General features: G+C 41.8%; 1 protein-coding gene and 1 long non-coding RNA gene across 2 annotated transcripts in view; one reads left to right on the forward strand and one right to left on the reverse strand.

Moving 5' to 3' along the window:
* The window catches only part of csmd2 (CUB and Sushi multiple domains 2), a 221,697-nt gene that overhangs the window by 78,240 nt on the left and 120,561 nt on the right, over positions 1–22,896 (reverse strand). Inside the window, exons 29-35 of the mRNA XM_010794261.1 lie at positions 11,253–11,455; positions 9,926–10,117; positions 8,088–8,226; positions 7,265–7,452; positions 3,803–3,997; positions 3,008–3,124; positions 1,160–1,273 (exon numbers count right to left, since the gene is read on the reverse strand). Coding sequence (XP_010792563.1) covers positions 1,160–1,273; positions 3,008–3,124; positions 3,803–3,997; positions 7,265–7,452; positions 8,088–8,226; positions 9,926–10,117; positions 11,253–11,455 — 1,148 coding nt within the window. The remainder of the gene's footprint in view (positions 1–1,159; positions 1,274–3,007; positions 3,125–3,802; positions 3,998–7,264; positions 7,453–8,087; positions 8,227–9,925; positions 10,118–11,252; positions 11,456–22,896) is intronic.
* On the forward strand, positions 15,881–18,637 carry LOC104964737 (uncharacterized). The gene is made up of 3 exons (XR_800460.1): positions 15,881–15,913; positions 17,201–17,290; positions 18,597–18,637. It is a non-coding gene; the product is annotated as an uncharacterized lncRNA (long non-coding RNA).

The following is a 22,896-nucleotide window of genomic DNA, read 5'->3' on the forward strand; positions in this document are numbered from 1 at the left end:
CGGATGACCTGAACTTCTCTCACCTTATCCCTAAGGGGAAGACACCAGCCAACCTGGCGGAGAAACCCATCTCGGCCCGCTTGTACCCGCGATCTCGTTCTTTCGGTCATGGCCTCTCTGAAGAACCAGCACCTTACCGTGGTAGAGAGGTTTGTGTGCCCTGATGAACCTTGTGTTCCTGGTAGGGTCTCCCATGGCAAATTGGTCTCAGGCAAGGGGCCAGACTAAGATTGGTTCACAAGACCTCATGAAAGACGACACACGAAGTGAGGATACCCGGCCCGGAGGAAGCCCGGGGTCCCCTTCTGGAGCCAGGCCCAGAAGGAGGACTCGTCGGCGAGCGTCTGGTGGCCGGGCTTGCCACGGAGCCCGGCCGGGCACAGCCAGCGCAGCGTGGGCAACACCTCCGCTTCTTGTTAGATAATGTTTTTTAATAAAACAATAAAGGTATTTCAAAAACTAAGGTACTGATTTTAAAAAAGAAGCTAGGTTTGTTGCATGAATAAACAGCTGTAAGATAAAAAGTTATAATGCTCTACTGTTGTAATGCACTATTTATGATAGCTGCGCTAAAGTTGAATCAGCTGTGAGTAGGTATCTTTATTTCAAGTGTTATTGCTAAGGCTGCACTTATTGTACTTGATGAAAGGGATAGAAGAAAAAGTCCCTGTTATTTCCCTGGCTTAAACCCAGCATGCAAGTGTTTGTGTTTGAGCACAGCCGTTTGACTTCACAACAGTATGTGCAGTTATCCTGAGAGTCGCTGTGTGTTTGTCTAATACAAATTCAGGTGTATGTGCATGGGAGGGTTCTCTGGCCTGTCTGCTGATATGTTATCCCTGTGACTCTGTTAGTTGTTGTTGTCACCGCTGAATTGTTTTACAGCTCACTGGAGCCCACCTGCAGCCCCCACCACTCTGCCTGTGTCAGCAATTTGTCTGTGAGTTTAACTGGATCCTTATGAAAGGGATAAGGCCAAGACAACATTTCATTTAGTCTGCCGTCATGTTGAAAAATAATGACCAGGAGATGAAATAGTCCAATTACCTTTGCTGATTTGTTAAATACTGGTGCTGAATATGAAACAAAGACTGTACAAGCATGAGCGAGTCATCTCTTGCATTTTAATGTGTGTGTGTGTGTGTGTGTGCTGAAGTACCTGTGTGTGCTCCAGAGAGGGAGCTGAGAACACGGGAGTTCTGTGTCGCCCCATCATAAACCTCCACAATGTCATTCAGAGCAGTCTGGAAGTAGGCGAATTGACTGAAGACCACTAGAAAAAACAGAAATGGAAAGAAAATTGACTTCAGAGGAAAATGAAATTAGCTTGAAAGAGGGACTGCATCACAGAAACATAGAACACTCAATTTGAAATAGTCTAACACAATACATAGAACTTTAGTATTTTCATTCAAAAGAATATTACCGACAGCACTTTCAATCACAATGTCTCCTAAAGCGAGGTGGATCATACTGCCAGTTACGACAACACAACCAAAAATGATATTACACGGCTAGATCAGCAGTCCTGTCTGGGCTTGATGGCTTGTCAGTAGATGAAAAGCTTTGGTAATGACAGCCAATCTGTTGTACAATATGCAGCTCCAGCTCCACGCTGGAGCCGTCATCCTTTCAACTCACCCTTTCTACCGCTATTGGCAGAACATATTCAGCCTTTTCACATCTAATCCGTGTCTATGATACTTGTATATTACAGGTTGAAGAGAAGGATGGAGAGGATGAGGGGACGAAGGAATAATGCTTTCTATAGGGTGTGACGGCAGGACCTTTTTTTTTTTAGCTACTCTTGAAAACGACTTTTTGTTTTCTTCTCATCTTTAGTGGGTTTTTTCCCTCATAGATCCTCTTCATCTCTATGATACGATAAGCCAATGTTTCAGTGACACCCACCCTGTCCTCTGCATTGGAGAAAAAAGCCCATCATTAGGGCTGTTGCTTCAGCCTAATGAGAAGCGCCAGTGAATGGAGGCGAGAGCAATTGTGAATGTGCACGACAGTGTGTCTTTTTCAAGGAAAATGCCAAAAGTGGACTTTTAATTATTTCTCCTCTCCCTTTGACTCCATTGAGAGAAATATGTTGCCGAGAGGGTCCAAGAAGAATGGGTGCCCTCACATTATTTAAGCGAGCCAGACCTCTAAATGGGTGCATGGCCTATGCATTCAAATCCTAAATTTAGCACCCATAACACATGCCCGTCGCTGCTGCTTGGTGCTTTTCAACAATGATAGGACTTGAGCTCCCCTTGAGAGCGGCACAATGCTGATAACTCATTAAAGAGCTGGAGGGAGGAGAAAAAAAAAAGGGTAGATAATGAGAGAGAGAAAATGGAGAGAAAGTCAAGCAGGGACACATTGTGGGCAAGTAGGTGTTACATGTTTCCTTCTGTATTTGCATGTTTGAGCGATGTCACACTCCCTCACTCTTTTTCTTTCTGAATAATGTGTGGCTTCTTCAGTATCAGATTACATATTGGAAGCAAGCTGTGACCTTTAAAATGGAAATGCCAAAAAGCAGCAAAAATCCAGAAACTAGACACCAATTATTTTTTGGTATGTGTGTGTGTGTTTGTATGTGTGTGTGTGGTTGTGCCCGAGACAGACATTTTGTATGCCTGATGTGTAAGATACAGATGAAATTGCTATACCAAAGTAATATGAAAATGTGTGTATGGCAATGAGACAAAAATGGGAACTATCCATCACTGTGTGATTCTACTGTGTGGAGGAAAATAAACACACACCTGCATTCAGTCAACCTCTCACAGACACACTTTAAATGCAAGCTGAGAAAACGGTGTGTGTGGGTTATTTTAAACATTTTTCACAAAGCTGTTTTCTCCTACACATCTGAGTTTGAGCCGGATAAGGGCATTCTGTGCATTGTATAATAACTGAATTTTAATAAAACACCAGCACACGCCCACATATGCACAACAATACACATTTAGAAATAAACATAGTAATTCAGTGCTCTTCCATGGCTTACCGTAATCCTTTGGCACCCCCACAGTGTACAGACATGTTCTTGAACGGCTGTAGTTGCCAGGGAAACCAGGAGACAAGACAACTCCCTCCAAACCCGAGTACTGTCCACCACACGGAGCTAGAGAGAGACACAGAGACGAGACATGAAGAGACAGGGCGGACAGAGAAGAAGGTCCATTCCATTTCTCTCTCCATCGCCTCTCTTCCATTACTCCTAAATTACTTTTTCTTGTTTGATTGGGTTCTGGGTGGCAGATGTCCCTGGTGTTTGCCAGAGTGAAATTGCAATGTTTTCCAAGTGTCCCACTGGGTTAGTCTGGGTTAAGATGAGGTCCCTCTCCTGCTTAAAATGCCCAGCGAATGCCTGCATGTTTCGAGCACTCGCTGATCTCATGTATGTTAAATGTGTGGAAATGGGCCCTGTATGTGCACCTGCAGCTTCACACTGTGAGAGACGGATTTGGTGGAGTCAGGGATCTTTTATAGCTTTCCAGGGGAATATGCACAGCGTGTGTCAGTGAAATGTCAGAGAACAGGGGAGAAAACAGGTTTATGCAGGATTTTGTGTGTGTGTGTATGTGTGTGTGTGTGTGTGAGGGCAGATATGCAAATGAGAGCCTCTCTTCAAACTGCAGATTCAATTAAAGCTATACCCTCACATCTATTAGCATTAGCAGAATCTACACAGCTCTACACATATACCTGTAGGACATAATGTGTTTTCAAACACCACATAATCATGTTTGCATTTTAACATTTGAGGAATCTTTAAAGAAATGATTGCGACGGTGTTTACCGATGCAGATGGGTTTGGGTTTGTTCCAGCTCGGCTTGCCGTCTCCCCCCATGATGCAAGTGAGGGTTTGGTCTCCCTCTAGTGTGTAGCCACTGTCGCAGTGGTAGGTGACGGTGGAGCCCAGCTTGAGGTCGGCGCCCACCCGAGTCCCATTGCGCACCACGCCCGGCTCGAAGCACGACTCCCTGGGGTTCTCTGTGGAAAGAGGTAACACGGCGGAAAATCAGCAACAGAAGGAAAGTGAGCAGGTATTCAATAAGATGTTTTTTTTGCATCAAGCTGCAGCGGTGATCCTGGAATAGAAATTATTTTTTTTGCCTGAGGATCCTGATACTTTCGGATCCCTTCCTTTGTCGCTTCCTATACCCGGTTTTCCGCTACCCTGTGCTTTCCTCTCTCAGTAAATATATCTCTCTGACTGCCACTTTTCTCTCCAGCCCTTGACGGTGCCCTTTCATCTGTGGCTGCTTGAGGTATGTATGGCTGAGGAGACAGACAGGCAGCTGATTGAGAGTGGCATTGCTCTGGCCCAAGGTCTGCTGACTGCACACAACCGCCTCTCACACAACGCTTGGCAGTGTAGTCAACTAGAGAAGACAATGCACATACGTAAGCTTTCTTTTGCGAACATACACACACACACACACACACACACACACACACACACACACACACACACACACACACACACACACACACACACACACACACACACACACACACACACAAAGCCTCAGCGCACTCACACACTGTATCTAACCACATATCAATCACCACTCGTGAGGTCGTGAGAAAGATGTCTCGCTCAATCTACCATCACATTGTTCTCAGGTGGAAAATGTGCACGTTAGAGGAGGCCTGTCAATTTGGCACACTTCACTCCCTCACTGCTAAAATAAACACAGGAAAAATGCCCAAAGCAATTTAGCTCAATCTTAAACACAGCTCGCTGAAGTCTAACAGCTAACTTCAATATTTGATGACTTTACACGCACACACACACATACTAAAGGGAAACCGAGCTAAATGGTTTTTTTTCAGCAACTTCAACGATATTACAGTACCTCAGAGAAATGTGCATAATCTGGATATCAACCAGCTAAAAGCTTACTTTTAAAACAAACACTCAAACAATGTTCATACTTCAAAAGCATCCTTGTGTAAAGGTCAATTGGGATGCTGGCAAGGAATGCTATGATGTACTACTTTCTCATGCAAATAGTAGCTATTCCAGTTGTTGAAATTACCTATCTGGGTGATGATGTTCTTACTTGGCCAGGAAGAGCTGAGTGTTGACCTTTACCAAAAAGCATGTTAGAGGCGGTTTTTATATTAGTTTTTACTATACTGCGATTTACAGAGGTGTTTCAATACGCACTATGATCAACATCCTCATGTGTTCAATGAAACTCCCTTTTTGCTTTAAAACAAGAAAATTCTATTCTGCATGAAGCACCTTGGATGAATGCCTAGATGAAAGATGGGGGCTGCCCTTCATGGCCGAACAGAGAGGGGGGGCCAGGCAGGTGGTCTGTCGGTGTGTCCCCGGGGGCGCCTGTTCTAGACAGGTTGTGCCCTTTTACCGGCCGATGTAGACCTGAACCCTTCCCTCGCCCCCTCCTCCATTAAAGCAGCACACCTGGCAGGAGACAGCGGAGGCGTGATGGATGTAGCGGGCCTAAGTTGTGGACTGGTCCTGAACACAAGCTAGTGGTGAGAAGGTCGGTCACTTCGATGGAGATGGACGATTTAACAAGCCTTTGCCTCGGGACATTTGTAGGTGTGGGAGAAAGTGGGCGAGTGGCATCATCTGTTTTGGGAAATACTAAAAGGATTTTAAGTGATCTGATGCAAAGTGAAAATTAACCCAGGAGTTTGTGAAGGGATTGGATTAGACAGATGTGAGTGCTAGAATGTGTGTCCATATCTGTGTATGTGTGTGTGTTATCTAAATCTGGCTCAGCCATGGTATGTTACCGCCCACATATTTCCCTGGAGAGTCTAATCAGACATGGCCTGAGACACGGAAACAGAAAGACATAACGGTTGCTTGGTAAAGAGGCTGACAGCACCTCAGGCAGATTGTGTAATGTAATTTTCAGTGGCGGGCTGAATACTAGCTGGGCCAACTCGTCATCACAAACACACCCAAACCAGCCGCCAAACATGCTTTTCTGCCATGTTGTTTGTCTAAAACTGAGGAGGTAATTTATGTATTATTTGGTTATGGTTCATTAGAGTGAAGAATTAGAAGTGGGGAGAGGGAGTTTTTGGGAGCCACACACTGGGTCCATCTGCTTTACCAGATTGGCCATACAATATCACACACTTTATCACACACGGCAGAAAATATAGCTGGGAGTGGGTTAAGGGGTAGGCTCTGTAACAGCGTTTAAACAAAGCACTTTGTCTCACTCCATTTGTGTGTGTTTTGCAAATAATAGGAAGTGTTTTGAGAACTTATATAGATCAAATAGATCTCGACACCGGCCGAGAAACTGAGAGCTCAGGGTCGATCTGAAATTGGTTAAACGTCTGATACCTTAAACAGTTCTAATTGAGTCTGGGAGATTTAGGAAGATTTAACACTGTTCTCTCAGCACAAAGCCCTTAACGAAGAAGCGCGGTCTAATTTAGAGCTTGTATAGCATCTGTATATTTGTTAGGTAAAGGCTTTAACATACAGGCGCTGAGGCGTTTCCCTGTGAGGCTGAAACAATAGCAGAAAGCACAGATGTGTTGTGTAATCCTTAAACCAGCTGGCTGTGTATGTGTCAGGGATGCCAGTGATCATTCTGTGGTGTGTGAGCAGGACATGCTACCTTGTGCGAGCAAATAAATGTGGGTCGCTCGAACAACATGCTGCGGTCAGCTGAGCAGAGACACGAGACAGCAAAGCTTTGTTTGCTGTAATTTATGAGGAGACTTTTGTGCAGCTGCAAAGCACTGATCAAAAAGAGCACAAGTAAACATGCTGTCGGCTTTTCATGTTCATAACTCTTTGTGATACTCGGCTGCTAGAGGAGGTACAGATCAATAGTGACGCCGGAGCAGACTGGAGCAGCATTGGGAGGGTGCTGATCAGGGCGCAGAACACCCCAATCTTTCTCTGAAGCAATTTTCACACCACTAATCTCACTCGCTTTGGACTAGACACAAGAGAAAGTTAAAAAGAAACAATCTGCAAGGTCGATAAGCAGAGAGGCTTAATCCATTCTCACTCAGCCAGCGGAAGAATTCTAAAACATAAATTGTTAAGGGGATAAAGCTTCACATACTATTTAAATTTCACAGTTTTGTTCAGAATCTTAAGACACTGGAGATGAAAGACTTTGAATAAAAAACTCCTACACATGCACACGCAGATATATAAAGTCTTAGTATCCCAAAGCTTGATTTGCCAATTAGGCAAATATTGTATTATTTAGTTTGGCTCATTCCTCTAACCAAAGAGGTTCCCACCTTTGTACTGCAGCACAAATCCATTGCTGCTGAGGGAAGCATCGCTGCGGAAAGCCAGGAAGAGCGTGTTGGAGCTGCTCTCGATGCGATCGGGAACGTCTGTACCATAGAAACTACCCAGCAGGGGGCCCAGGGAGTCCGGCCCATCGTAGATATGTAGGAAGTCATAACTAGGCTCCAAGCTGAACCTGGGTAACACACAATCACAAATAGAAGCTACATTAAAGGTCCCCTATTATACTGTTTTTGATCAATATATCATAGGTCTCAGATATATACAAACATGTCTCTAAATACCAAACAGATCATTGCAGCATTACCCATAATCCCTTCTGTTTCAGCCCTGTTTCAAAAGTGCTGATTCTCTGTCTGTTACTTTAGATGAAAATAAGGAGCCCCTCCCCACACCCCTCTGAGAGATATCTGGTTAAAAAGAACACAATGGTGCTCTAGGAGGAGATTCAGGTGGGGGGGTTACCTTGGTTGGTGATTGGTTAATGGTTACACAAGCCAAAAAATCGTTATGACATCATAAAGTGGCCAAAATCTGATCAGCTCATTTTCAGACAGGTTTTTATATAAATGGATCAGGACAAAAAGAGAGAGGATTTTTTTCCCTGAAACTTTCAGAATCTCTTTCCACAGAGGGGACACGTGTTGATGTAGAAGAGACATGAACAAGTGGATTTTGCATAATAGGTGACCTTTAACACTTGCAGCTCCAGTAGTCATAATAGGGTTACTGTTTGACATACTAGGATGACATATTATTGAACATAAATTGACTCATATAGTGTTTGCATGGTGTGCTACTGAAGCTTACTGGTTGAAGCTAAGAGCGATGACATAGTCCTGTGTGACGGAAACTGTCCAGTCACACTCCCTCCCATGGGGGTAAGGCTCGGGATAGTCCGGAGACAGAATCAGACCAGCAGGACCCGTCAGGTTCCCACCGCATGGAGCTACGGAAAGATAGAAATTCATACATTAGAATGATTAAAACCCCAATTTTCAGCCACTGTGTATTAATATAAAAAACATTCTGCTACCCAAACATCTTATGATGGTTTCTAATCTAATTTCCAATTTGAATATTTTAACGATTAGCCTTACTCTGCCTTTATTACTTTTTTTTATAAAAATGCTTACAAAGTTAATTCTTGAACAAGCTGATTCTCAATTAACTGATTAGCCATATGCTAATATATGCTAATGTGGAAAAAACAATTACAGCATTGACAACAAAAAGGTGTTACACAAAACGAAAATTGAACAAAAACCAAAAAATGCAAAGCGACATAACATTTCCAAAGGCTTTATGAAATACCCACTTCCAAGTAGCAGATACATTGTTTGAACTGTAAATCATAGTGTCCTGATTTATTACGTATATTGCTTCCCCTTATGAATTAGTGACAGATGCTTAATTAAGACGTAGCTAAAGCCCATTGACACCGCTCACTATAATCTCACCTGTGACTGTCAGACAACTGTCCTTCCTAACCCTTCACCAAACAATATCAAGCTAATTAAGCTAAGAACTAATTAAACAAGGCAGCTAATTACAAGGTCTTAATTGCCATTGTTAATTCACATTGTTTTGTAGGGCACTAAGTGTGATCATATATTAAACAAAGACAGTAAAAGAGTGGAGGTCTGAGTTTCTATTGAGAGGCAGGGTAATCAGATCTCTCTGTCTGCTGCAGTGGCTTCAGGGATCGTCAAGGGAACGAGGCAATCGGGTTTGCCACTTAGGATTCACTTAAGGAGTCTGTTAGGTAATCAAGTTAGGAATCTGTATTGTCTACCTGTTTCAGACCAGCAAGTGAAGTGATATCGTATACTGCATTATGGAAGTTGTAAGGCGTAGTAGATTTCATTCAAACAACTTTGATAAATTCTGTCATAACTAATAATATTGTTTAAATCTTATAAAACATAAAGTTTACCCACAAAAGTATAACATACTTCCAAAAGAATGGGGTTTCTGTGTGTATATATAAAACTGCAAGTAGTCCATGTTCTTAATACTCTTACTCTATGCTTATACATACACTTTTTGAGCTGTAGTGAAATATTTAACGACACACTTGATCAGACAAAATCGTTTTTTGTCTTCATCTCAGCTAAAAACTCACCTCTTTGCACTGGCTTTTAACACTAGTTGAACATAATTTTTGTATGTGTTTTTATATGTTTCTAGTTATTGTGCTTTTTATAATGTTTTTAATTATCGTTTTATTATTTTACTCCCATTGTGTTATTTGATATTGTATTTATTCCCTGTACAGCACTTTGGTCAACTGAGGTTGTTTCAAATGTGCTATATAAATAAATAAAGATTGAGATTGATTGAGATTATTCATGATATAGCTAGATCTTGTGAGCGTTACATATTCTTTTTCTTCTGTATGCAAGACTAACATTCAAAGTTTGTATGTTGTAACAAAGTTAATTACACGTTAAGATGAGTAATCCAAAACACCAGTGTAATTACAGCAGTGGTAATTATTGAATTAAAGCAAACCTCCATAATTATATATGCATGTGATTTGACTAGAGTGCTTGTGAAATGCGTCATACCAAGATATGATTTGATATGAGCCCTGCAAGTTCTGTTAATACTCCATTCAGCCTGATGAGCCCTCACTGATGATATACCTGTGCAGGTGGGAGGGTCAGGCTGCCAGAAGAAGCGTCCATTGATCTCTGTGCAGGTGATCCTGTTGGCCCCCTGCAGGACGTAGCCAGGATCACACTGGAACACCACATGGTCCCCGGGCTCCCTGCTGTCTCCGCCGCGCGTCCCATTGGTGGGCAGGCCCGGATCATTGCAGGAGGTTGCAGTGGAGACTAAAGAAGACAGAGAAGATGCTCAATCAACAACATGAAAATGTTTTTTTCAGTTTCGCCGTGAGCAGAGTTGCAGAAAGTCAAGACCTGTAACCCTCCCTCTGAAGCGCACTGCCTTTGCACAACCTGCATTTTCATTTAGGGCCATCAAACACTGGATTGTTTTTCCAGTTGAACTTAAAACCTGTACTGACTTTAACTCATTCTCTTATGGTGCAAACAAATTGATATTAAGCAACCAGTCATGCCAACATTAATTACACTGTAATCTGAGTTTTTCAATTTGAACTGTATTGTAATATACAGGGCTCCGGATATTCGGTAGTAATCAGCAGCGAGCCGCTTCAACACGTTGTATTTCGGTTTATTCACGGCATTCATTTTTTATTCTACAGTATTGTTGTTTTATAGTTATTTGTTAATGTGATACAACCCAATTTGTGTTCTTTGAAATTGAAAAGGATATCGCATTGTGTTTGTTACTTGCGTTGCAGTTGTGTATGTCTTAAGTATAATTTGGCTTGGCTTCCTATTTTGTATGGACATGCTTTTATTTTGAAGGAGAGTTAGCGCTGTTGACAGGAAGTTGTTGTTGCTATGGAAACAGCATGACGGAGATTAACGGAGAAGAAAGTCATATCTACATATAAAGACGGAGAAAGTAAACGATAACTTTTATGGTTAAGTGTTAGCACCCCCCGAAGACGCACAAGCTCTTACGTTGATATTGGAGATTTCAATAAATTCAAAAGAAAACGAAAAAATAAAATAAAAACGAATATCCGAATAACTAAATTGAAACCCGAATAGTACTCCAACGAAACAATATTCGGGTACAGCCCTACTATGTATTATTTGATTGACCTGTACTTAAATCATGTTTTATGATTGTTTGTGTGATAGAGATATGCAGTGTTTGTTGATTGTTATAAGGACTGCAGATGAAAATGAGCTATTAGCCCAAATCTGGCATAATTAATCTCTTCTAATTTCTGGGATTAATGTATTTGTATGCATGGTCCTTGTTGAAATAAATACATAATAATAATAATACCAAGAACCATGATGGAAGAGGCTTTTTTGCTATGTTTTTTCTCTATTTACACCCTTTGCTGTTCCCTCGTTTCATGCTCACCAGAGAACTGCATAGCAAAGCCCTGCTTGCTTGTGAAGAAGTCTGTAGTGAACTGCAGGCTGACGGTGTTGAAGGTGCTGTGGCTGTCCGGGGGCAGCGAGGAGCCGCTCAGCTCCCTCAGGAGGACCCCTCCCTCCTGGGGCCCGTCCCAGATCCGAAGCACGTCGTGGACCTCCTCCGTGTGGTAAACCAGGAAGTGCAGACTGTTGAACACGAGATACAAGAAACTTTAGAGTCCATGAATCAGTTTCAGAAACAGGTTTAGTACCAGGTAGGTTGACACGTGTGAGGAATTTGACTTGGTGTCGTGGTGAATACATAAAAGTTAAACTAAAATTAAAAAACAAAGATAGCAAACTATTTTAAGAACACTATAATCCGGCAGTGGCACAGTCAGCAGGGTCTTGGACTGTGAGCCGTAGGTTCAAGTCCCCGCACAGACCTAAATATGGAGTGTGGACTGCTACTTGGAGAGGTCCCAGTTCACCTCCTGGGCCCTTTTCACAGAAACATGAATGCTCTGATCAATGCCACCTTTACATTGCATTTTATTTAGTTTAAACAAACCTTAGGTAATATTATATGGAATGTATTTGTAGCCGAAGTCCATATCTTGCAGCTTTTAAATGTAAAGGTTTAGTCAAGAGAAAAATTGAGCTATAATTCTCCGTAACTGGGGATTTTAAAAACATTCTGCCTCCTCCATCTTACAATGTTTTACAATTAAATCAGCATGTTCTTTGTATTATGTGGAGAAAAAAAGTAACAATCATGATAAAAAAGCATAACAGTTAAAAAAATATAGGATTTTTAGGAATGCAATTTACCATTTCTGAAAAAAAAGGGATTGAGTCAGAGCCAAAGTGGAAATAAATGGATTAAATCAAACTAGTGTTGTTTATGTTTCTTGGTATTTATCTAAGAAACAATGCAGACAAGGTTTCATGTTGATCAAAGAAGACAAAAGGGATAAAGAGAATACATTAACAGCAAGATAAAAGGGAACCAAACACAATTGTAAGGAAAACCACAGACACCAGACTTAGAGCATTCAATGGATGTTCCACAGTGTCAGTCAAGCAGATTCCTCTGTCACTGCATTTCATAATTTTCGCTCCAGACGTCAGAAAGATGATGCTGTCAAAGTATCTAGCCTTCACTTTGGTGGAGACAGCTGCCAGACAGCTGGTGGTCCACTGGATGTGAAATGTACCATTGTTGTGTGAGTGTGTGCCAGCCTCAATGCAATGGATTTATAATTCAATAATGCTTGGAGTCATGTGTAAGTATGTGTTATAGACAGGCTCGGCAGGGACTAAATGGGAAGAACATAGTATTTTACATCAAATGGCACACTGGTGGTGATGTTGACATTGGCCGGTGACTCAATATAAAAGGACTTATTTAAAAGGCAAACTGTATTCTCAGCAGCTTCATCCTGCGGTAACGTCTCAAACATTTAGAATAAATCATAGAAATGTTTATGTCAGCTCATTTAATTCACACCTCAGACTTTTTTCGCCGAGACACACTGCTGTCTTGCATGCCTTCAAAATACGAGCAAAAAAGGGAGCACAATGAGATGTCCTCAAAAAAAAAGAAAGCAGTTGTGTTGAACTGAACTTGACTTTTCTGATTCCCACACAAAGCATTTATCAAAACAACACCGTTTTTTGCCTATTCAAATGTATGACAAAGAAAGAAAACATCGCTTCTAATGCGGCTTTGAATACTCCGATTGGATGATGTGTGAAGTATTGCACACATGTCACATAGATACTGAGAAACTCCAATTGGTTGGGTAAATATATGTCATAGTATGAATATATGTTTACCCAACCAATTGGAGTTTGAAATTGCAGTTTGATTATTGCAGTATGAAATTCATAATGCAGTTATAACAGCAACAACAACTTGATTCAACAAAGTCATCCCAAAATTATGGAAATGTATAATATTTGTTTTTCTATGACTTCTAAATTAATTGAGATGATTCAAAGAGCTTGTTTGAAAATGAAATAAAGACAATGTCATTATAAAAACGCAACAAAAAAAACAATTTGCCCCAAAGCAATTTTCTGACTCCCAATCATTTCAGTTTTATTAAAATAAACAAAACTCATTGTAATAAAATGTTCATGCAGCAGTTACGTTCAAAGACCAGTCTGCGGGGCCAATATCAAGTAATCTTTTTTTTTCCCATATCATTTTAAATTCAATGTAATGAACGCTCATCTGTTTCTTAGTCATCCAGAGGGAATGGTACCTGTTGGGCTTGAGTATCCTCTTCCCCTTACACACATCTACTAAGCCTTGAGCTGCAGATGATGCAGAACAGCAACCCACTGATATGTCAGGTTAAGCAACAAGTTCCTACCGCTTCTGAATAATTGGTGTCAGCATCCGATGCTCATACTGTCTGATGTGTGAGCAGCCGCCAGAGGCGACTCAACAATGTGCGGTGTGTGTGTGGATACTGTACATAACCTACTTGACAAGTCCTGTTGCAAAGCCTGTAAAGAAGTGCACGTAACACAAACACGTGCAGTCAGGCGCATGAGTTCACGCAAATGCAAACTGATAGGTATGTTTTTATGGGATATGCTTTATTACATGCCTTTATTTCAAGGATCCACGCCTGTTAAACCGAGGCAGAGGGAGAGAAGTATAAGCATGAACCTGTGTAACTCTTCAAAGGAGCACATTGCAGGTTTCAGCTTTTATTATCAAAGAACTGGCATAAATATAAATCTTATTCTCCGCACTCGTTTCTTTTTGTACAGTTATCTAGCTGAATATTCAACGAAGTCTACATAATAGTCTTTGATATACACATCATTGCCGAAGTTGTAGCCACTGCGCATTGGCCAATTACATCTACTAATTAAAACATGTATATGTAGCATTTAAACAAATGTGGCTAATCTGAAGCTTATGTACTTTAAATGTGTGTCCCTATGGTTGAATACCCTCATTGTTAGTTGGATAAAAGTGTCATTAAAAGCTCAAAGCCCGTTTGAAATGATAACATTGCACCTAGAATTTTTGCAGTTGCATGTTTCCACAACTCAGTCAATATGCAATACATATACACGTCTGTCCAACATGTGTATAGGGCTGTCAAACGATTACAATTTTTAATCAGATTAATCACAGCTTAAAAATTAATTAATCATGATTAATCACCATTCAAACTATGTCCAAAATATATATATGTATATTGTTGTGGGAATGGAAAGATAAATGAAAGAAGGTGGATATATCCATTTAACATACAGTATGTATGTTTATAATAACATTGTTCTGTGTGTCAAAATGAAAGACAGCCCACACACCTATCAATCATCAAACCGCGGGGTCTTATTTCATTACCTTTCATTTTGACACACAGAACAATGTTATTATAAACATACATACTGTATNCTGTGTGCCTTGGCAGTGTTAGTTTTACTCGCTACAGGGTGTACTTTGAGGGTTTGTGACTCTGCAGACCGTTTACATGCAGAAAAACCTTCATAACACACAAGGGGACGGGTAATAACCGGAAAAGCATGACATGGGACCTTTAATAAATACTTCTTTTTTTTTTTAAACTATGTTAGATATTAGTAACAGCAACACTTGGTTGAACCCGGTGCTGCAGAGGAGGAATTGACAATGTGATGGTTGTGACTGAGCTAGTGGAAACATGACAGTAGCGTGTGTTCTCTGGTGATTCTACAGAGGGAGATGGTCTATGCCCCTCAGGACTCTTCACCCAACCGCCGCCTGAGCCAGCCCCCCATGTCTTCCCAGCATTCCTCTTCCTCGGCCTCCCCTCAAGGCTCCCCGTCCCGCACCCGCCTCCTCTACAGCGGTGGCGGTCGGCCATCTTCCTATGCCGGGCCGGCCCACCACACCCACTCCCTGCCCCACCCGCACCAGCAACCACACTCCCAGTCCCACCACTCCTCCCCCCACCAGCAGCCCCAGCTCCACCAGCCGCACCACACCCAGCAGGCCTGCTTCGCCTCGTCCAGCGCCATCCTGGAGCGCAGGGACGTGAAGCCCGACGATGAGGTGGGGGGGTCCAGGAGCATGGTGCTGCTGCGGGGAGACGACCGCGGGGGAGTGGGGATTTACGCTGACCCCTACTCTCTGGGCCCGGATCCGGGGAGGTTGAGTCTTGCAGGGCCTCACTCCCCTCTACCGGCCAGAGCCGACCCCTACGGCTCCCTGTACCGGCGTGGAGGAGGAGGGGGTGGTGGGGGTGCAGGATCAATGCGATCACTCACCTCCTACACAGCAGCCGCTTTACAAGGAGAGCTGATGGAAAGCGGGGCCCTCTATAGACCCGGGGGACCGCTTTACAACGACGCCTACGCTGCATCCATGTTGGCCATGGGGCTGCGGGTGCCTCCCCCCTCTTCCCCACAGAAGATCCCCGATATGAGGGAGTCCTACGGGGGCACCATGCCCGGCCGGGGCTCCCCGGGCAGGCAGAGTTTGAGAAGGGACTCTGTGTCCTCGTCTGTGTTCGTGGACAGCCCCAAAGCGCGGGGCCAGGGCCCGGGGATGGGGCTCACCTCAGAGCAGCTCTGCCTGATGGCCGGGCCGATGGGGGAGGGAGGGGGCGTGGGGGGCTTCGGCTCAACTCTGCTGGTGAACGAGCCAGAGACCAGGTAGGGTGTATTTCTCAACACTTAATTCTGCATGCTGGTGTTAATTTGATCCGTTTAATTCTAACCAATGTTGCATGTTGATATAATCACAGTTAGTGTTAAATAATGTTTGTGGCGTCTAAGCCAAGGACTTTTTTTTTCTGGATGAACATATTCAGTCATTGTTTTTGTTAGAAACTGCGAAATGTTCATGCTTTATGTTGTGCACACAGTAAAAAGGTGATACGCAGAGTTTTGGGTACTCTGATTGGCTACGTATACATTAAGTAAAGAATATGCATACACTTAGTAGCTTAAGTTACAAGTTAAACCCTTTGCCCAATACAACGCACCATCTTGCCATCTTCGTGTGTTGTTATGATCATCAGCTTATTGAGGCTAGAGCTAACTCAAGTTTGTAAAAGCTGAGTAAGTCTGTTGACACTATCAGGCCAAAAGGACATGTGTATCGGCCAGGTGATTCTGTAAGCTTAGCGACGAAGTTCCTACTTTAGTACTGGACCTAGTGGGAAGAAATGATTGTTTTCATCCTTACAAATTTGAGGATTTTCTTCCTTTTCTTTGTATTTAATCCATTAGTGAATATTAACTGAGGTGGATTTGTTTTGGACTGAAAAAAAAAGACATTTAGATAAATTACCCAACATTATTGATTTGTTGACATTATAGTCTAAATGATTAATCAATTAATTTGGAAAATAATTAGTTAGTAGTTATTTAAAAAATAATTATAATTGTTATATGGAACTATGTATGGGACCCCATTTGACAACGTTTGTTTCTTTATGCCATCAACGGTCTTTTTTAGAGTAGTATATACTCCAGCAGAGCAGGATTATATAAAATGAAAAGCTGTGACATATTTTAGATGACAGTTTCCTAATGTAGGGTTTTAAGCTCTCAGAGATCAGACTGTTAGCTGTGGGTCAAAGAAACAACAACAAGGCTTGTGGGAGATTTACTTAACTGAGCATGGCAATTCTATTTAAATAATTGATTTCTTTCTACAATTCATAAATTCTGTTGTGAATCTAGTGGTTCTAATGCATGTACTTTTGAGGGTATAACCATAATTACATATATGACATATTGTCCAGTACATGTCATTATTCATTAGCTAAAGTACAAACATTCATCTTGGAGCAGGATGAAAATCATACCAAAAGTCCTTCCTTCCACGTACAAATGGGGCTTAAAATGGGAATGGAGTTTGAACACTGGGAGGGTTTATTAATATTTATTAAGCATTATGGGATAGTATTTTATGTATGTGTCTGTATGGAACAGGGAGCGTATGGAGGCCATGGAGAAGCAGATAGCCAGCCTGACCGGGCTGCTGCAGAGAGTACTGAGCAGAGCGCCTGAGGCAGAAAGCCCGTAAGACACACACACACACACACACACACACACACACACACACACACACACACACACACACACACACACACACACACACACACACACACACACACACAGTATGTTAAGACACTCTTTTTATACAGACTGTTCTACATCTGGTACCTAATGCATTTTTCACTGATCGTTTTTATTATTGTATATGACGCGTAGTAAACAATTAGACCATGTGTATTGTTATACATATTGTTGTAAAACTAGGACGTTTATTTACTGTAGGGCTTGTATCAAGTATTTCAAAGCTTCAAATCTTTATTTATAACGTCAACATTCAAACTCTTAATCTGCATTCCAATAGAGTGCCACTGTGACGCATCCTAAAACCCGGAAGTAAACTCCTTCCGGTTCCTTCGACCAAAAACAATGCAATTTCTCCATAGGATTTTGGAAAATATCTCGAATTAAGGTCTGTGGTTGACACAAATTGAAGAGACAGATCAAGTTTTGTTCAGCCGGAAGATCTCCAAATTGTTACCCTACTTTTATAATTTTCGAATAATAAATCTATCGATCATAAATCTATCGATTAGATTTATGATATGAAAATTATAAAAGAAGGGTAGACATGTGGATATTATCCAAAATCAGATCATTTGATGTATTGCATTTATTTTCATTATATTTAAATTGTTATACATGAACAAATTATCATCCATTATATTATTTGTTACAGTATATACGTTTGAAGAATTCGATTCCAATTGTGGCTGTGTATGATTGTTTCCAAGTCATGTCACCCAAACATTTCCAATAAGTCCAAAAGTATAAAAATAGATCAAATTAGTTCCATCATTTATCATGTTTTTTTATCAAAGAAATTACTCTTTTACTTTTTATTTAATTACAATGATAAAAATCTTTCTTATAAAATTGAAGATTTATTTTGAGGATTTAAACATTATTTTAGGGTAATGATGTCATTTAAATACCTAAATTGAAGCTTCAAATTACATTTTAAAATGACATTTGGTACAGCCCTGTATTTACTTTTCCTATACATGTAAATTACAGTTTTAAACGACAGAATTTGGCACTGATGTGTGCAAATGATCACGATTCGTGTCTGAAATACATATTAACTGCCTTCCCAATACTGTGGATCATGTCAGGAATACTAAACGAGTGATGTCAGACTTAAGTACATTGTGAATAAAGCTGCACGTAGCCCATATATTCTCCACATTTTCGTCCATATATCAACAGCTTCTCATTCACTAAGTCGATAGTGTGTTCTGGCTGTAAGTACTTTAACACTTGCCTCTTCCAGGGAGAAGATTGAGTCAGCCAGTGACTGCTCGGGAACCGACAGTAAGTGCTCACTACCAAAAAAAAACGATTCCCTATCACTGCTTGTCACTGCTCCCCACTGCTGCCTGTTTGATAGCCACATAAATTGTCTCGTCCTGCTCTCACAGAACTGCCGCTATTTCATTTTCTCTGCATAATTTTTAAGAGCCTCCCATATGTGATCGTAATGGCTGACTCTGCAAGCTTCTTCATTTGTTGTGCTGCTGTGTAACTGGTGCCCATGCTTCTTGTTTTAGCTGGACGAACTAAAAAAAAGAAAGGTAGCTATGAGTTCCTGAAGTGTTCCCTTGTCTAGCCTTCCCCCTGTCTTTATTCTCTCGCTTTTAGCTCCTAAAACATGTTAGTGTGTCTTGGAAGATTTATCTCCCTCTCAGTTGGTGTCTTTCACTTCCCCTCCTTTCCTGTCTTGAGTAAGAAACCTTTAGAGTTGCATTCATTTTGGAAAAAAAACATGTCATTTTGTGTGGGTTATTTATGGTAGGATCAATCTTTAAAAGTGTTCAAAAGGCTGCATGTTTTGAAAGCAACATAGATTTCTTTAGATGAAGCACTCGGCTTGAGCTGCAGCTTCTCTGTTTTGAAGTGTCCAAGAGAAATTTAATTATTTTTGTTATCAGAAATGTTTGATCCCGTGTCAAACTATAGATAAGCCTGGATCTTCTTAATCGAGTGCCACTCTATGTCGTAGTATACTTGAAATAGTGGCTCTATAGTCTATAGCAGGGGTGCCCACACTTTTTTGGCTGGTGAGCTACTTTTGAAATGACCAGCTCACCGAGGTCTACCAACCAAAAATAAAATCCCAAATTGCAAGGGTTGCTGAATAACACGTTTTATTTATACATGGGATAACTACAATAGGGCTGCAACAAACAACTAATTTGATAATCGATTAATCTATCGATTAATTAAACGATTAATCGACTATTCGTACTATTACTGTATGCCTTGCACAATTTCTCAAACGCTCTTATTTAGCCATCAACTTTTAGACTTAGCTTGAGGTTGTTTTAGGCATGTGGAAACTAACAATGAAGACAATAAAGATGAATACTTGATTCAAAAATACATATATTATTAAATGAACTTAAAAAATTGTTTACAAAATTAACATTGCTTTTTATTTAATTTAAATAAATAATATTTCACATCAAAAGAAACAACAATGTTTTAACAAATCGTATTAAATAATCTGATGACAGAAAACTGTAAACAGAATAGCTGAAACTTTAACAAAATAAAGAGTAACTCAGTTACCTCTAATCATAATTGTGTTAACTCTGTGTGTTGCTGCTAGCATACATAATACCTGACGTGGAAACGTTACTCGTTTATCAGTGCATGACATTAAGGATTTTGGGAGCTTGTGGGCCATCTAAGCTAATTTACAGATGGCCCTGAGCCCAATAGAGATTGCCCTGAAAAATGCGCGCGGACGAAATGGCACGAAGGGTTTGGGGGGCCTCCCCCTAGAACATTTAGATTTTTGCAGGTCNTGCATGTAAACGGTCTGCAGAGTCACAAACCCTCAAAGTACACCCTGTAGCGAGTAAAACTCTAACACAGAAAAGACCTGTCTATGCTGCCCCAGAACGCCTCGTTGGAGATTTCTCTTTTTCCATTTTTTTCTTCCGGGGCATACTGACGTAACGCTGCGGAGCTCCGCACACACACACACACTCACTCAGCCTTATCTTTTCTCAGCCGCGGTGCTGCCGTACACACACACACTTGGAGCTCAGGCTGCGAGTGTGTGCTCAGGCTGAGTTTCGCGATGTCTCGCTGTCTCGCAGACCCCACGCAGCAACCAAGAAACAACACCAGTAATCCAGCTCACACTGTCCGCTCCTCGAGCCTCAAAGGGCGGAGCAGCGAGCCCCGCAACGTCCCGCCAACACGGCACCCAGACCCCACGCAGCATTCTCCTCTGTTTGTCATTACTGGTGTCATTTTCTGGTTGCTAACAAACGCCATTGTAAAACCTAAACACTGATGTTCCGCTGTAACGGTGGTTGACTCATCAGAACTCAGTGGGCGAGCTGATCAATCAGAGCACAGTGGGTTCCTAGGGAGGGGGGGGGGCAGGAGCTCATTATTAATCTGAAGTGAAATACTCTGTTTACGTGTGTAAATGGGCCTCACTTTACATTTGATCTCATAATTTGTTTGAGGAGTAATGGAGACCCAACAGCTGGGCGCGCGCAGAGAGAGTAATTTTCCTTTAAATTACCAAGTGTAATCAGAAGTTTTGTTGTAAGTTTGTCTTATGCCTTTGGGGATTCTTGTTTTGTTTTTATATCTCAGGGGAAGATCTAATTATAAGCAAATGTTCTGCTGGCGGTGATTGGTTTTGCTGGTGTGAAAGCGCGCACCATGAAAACAAACATATGCTCAAATGGCTATACACTGTAGATAGCTGCCTGCTCAGCGGGGAGCCCCGCGCAGGGAGTCTGCGGTGTGAGAGTGAATCAGAAACTACAGCACACCTTGACGAGCATTACATTCCATTATCTTGTGGGTTCACACCGACCACACACCGAGCATTAAAACTGCGCCTGTCGTGAGGTATGTTCGCCATACATACAATCCTTAATGCAAGCAGAAATATCATAATTAACATTTTCCATAACATGCGTTGTATGGAATGAATAATCATCGGACATCTTATTTTAATGTAGATAGTTCAACTTTTTCAAGTTTTCGTAAGTATTGGGCATTGATCTCCATATATGTGGGCATACAGGCTGGCATTTTAGTGAAACAGGGTATGTACTCTACTGTCCAATATTTTCCCTTACATTTTGAAAATTAGCAATATGGTTGAGCAATATGTAGATTTCATTGTAATCCATTGTGTTTGGCTTCTAATGCTGGCCCTGAGGCTACATTGTTCATCATTGCCAACTTGAATAGATCGCCTCAAGTCTAAGCAGCAATCATTGTTGAGTTATCAGTCCAGAATACAACAGTTTCAGATTCTGTCAACTTGTGTCATGTTCGTAATCCCAAATACAAAGTGTCTGGCTAATGCGCACTGATAAACACCAAGGCAGATTCAATGTGACTCGGTCTTCCTGTAGTAGAGGAAGTCAGAGCATTTTCAGCAGGTGCTTCGTTTGCCGCTCTTTTAAATATCTTCCTCTCGTGACCTCAGTCACCTTGACGCTGCTTTGGCTGGCAGCTGCCACCGGCTGCATGAGTCTCCTTCAATGGGCTTTGTTTCCCTTTTGATCAACTCCAATGAAACAATTCCGCAACGTATTCAATTTTATACTTTGATCGCTCCATGATATACGGCTACATGCTATGATCAGACTACATCCTTTCATGTTTAGACAGGCTCAGGCAGCACATTTAAGGATATGTTAATCTGCCAAAGGAGTTTAACATTCTAGCTTCAATGTAGGAAATCAATCTCAAAAGAGGCAACAAAGAAGCTTGGCATTGCATACGAAAGACAGGGAATCCCCCAGGCTTGAATTAAATGAGATTCTCTCGTTAGTGGTTCGTAATGAATCAGAACACTTTTGTATTTAATGATGCAGTACCATGTTAGCTTATTCTCTCATGTGTCGAGCTTTTATGAGCTTGCATATCATGTGGGCGGTGAGCGCATACATAATGCTGACATCATGCTTTCAAGAAAAAGTTTATTAGGAGTTGGGAGAAGTTTTGGTCCCAGAGGTACAGTCCATGCTGTCTGCAAGCTGGCACATCTTCCAGCCGTCACATTAGATACCAAAGCTCCCCAGAAACCAGTCTCGTTAGCATTTTTGATAAGGGATGAGGCCTCGAAAGCAGCGGCGGCATCTAAAAATTATGCAAGCGCGTGCCGCAATAGCTCTAAGGGGAAGAAGTGGAGTTGGCTGAGTGTCGAAGGGAAGCAAGCCAGACAGGGCCTGTGCATGAGGGTGGTGAGCATGCATTATGAATGGTGGGCAAGTGCGCTCAGGCTGGAGGAGCTGAGTGGAGGCGATGGAGGGCGATGGATGGACCACTATTGGCCGGGCCCGCGGGTAAATGCACTTCACTTTACGACGCCCGCCGCGCGTCCTCCCCAAGAAAACATTCTCTCTCCTTCCCTTCATCCGCTCCTCCTACATCCTTTGACCCTTATCTTTCCCTCCCTCTTTCTGGTCTCCCCCTTTTCTCTTCTATTTTATTTCTGCATACTCTTGCTTTCTTGCTAGGGACCATGCTTTGAGGGCTTGTCTTCAGATCGACTGGAAACACGTCCCTTGAGCGAGGGGTGCAGCTTC

The sequence above is a fragment of the Notothenia coriiceps genome, unplaced genomic scaffold (genome assembly GCF_000735185.1).
Source record: "Notothenia coriiceps isolate Sejong01 unplaced genomic scaffold, NC01 NC01_scaffold00037244, whole genome shotgun sequence".
In the NCBI taxonomy this organism is placed as follows: Eukaryota; Metazoa; Chordata; class Actinopteri; order Perciformes; family Nototheniidae; genus Notothenia; species Notothenia coriiceps.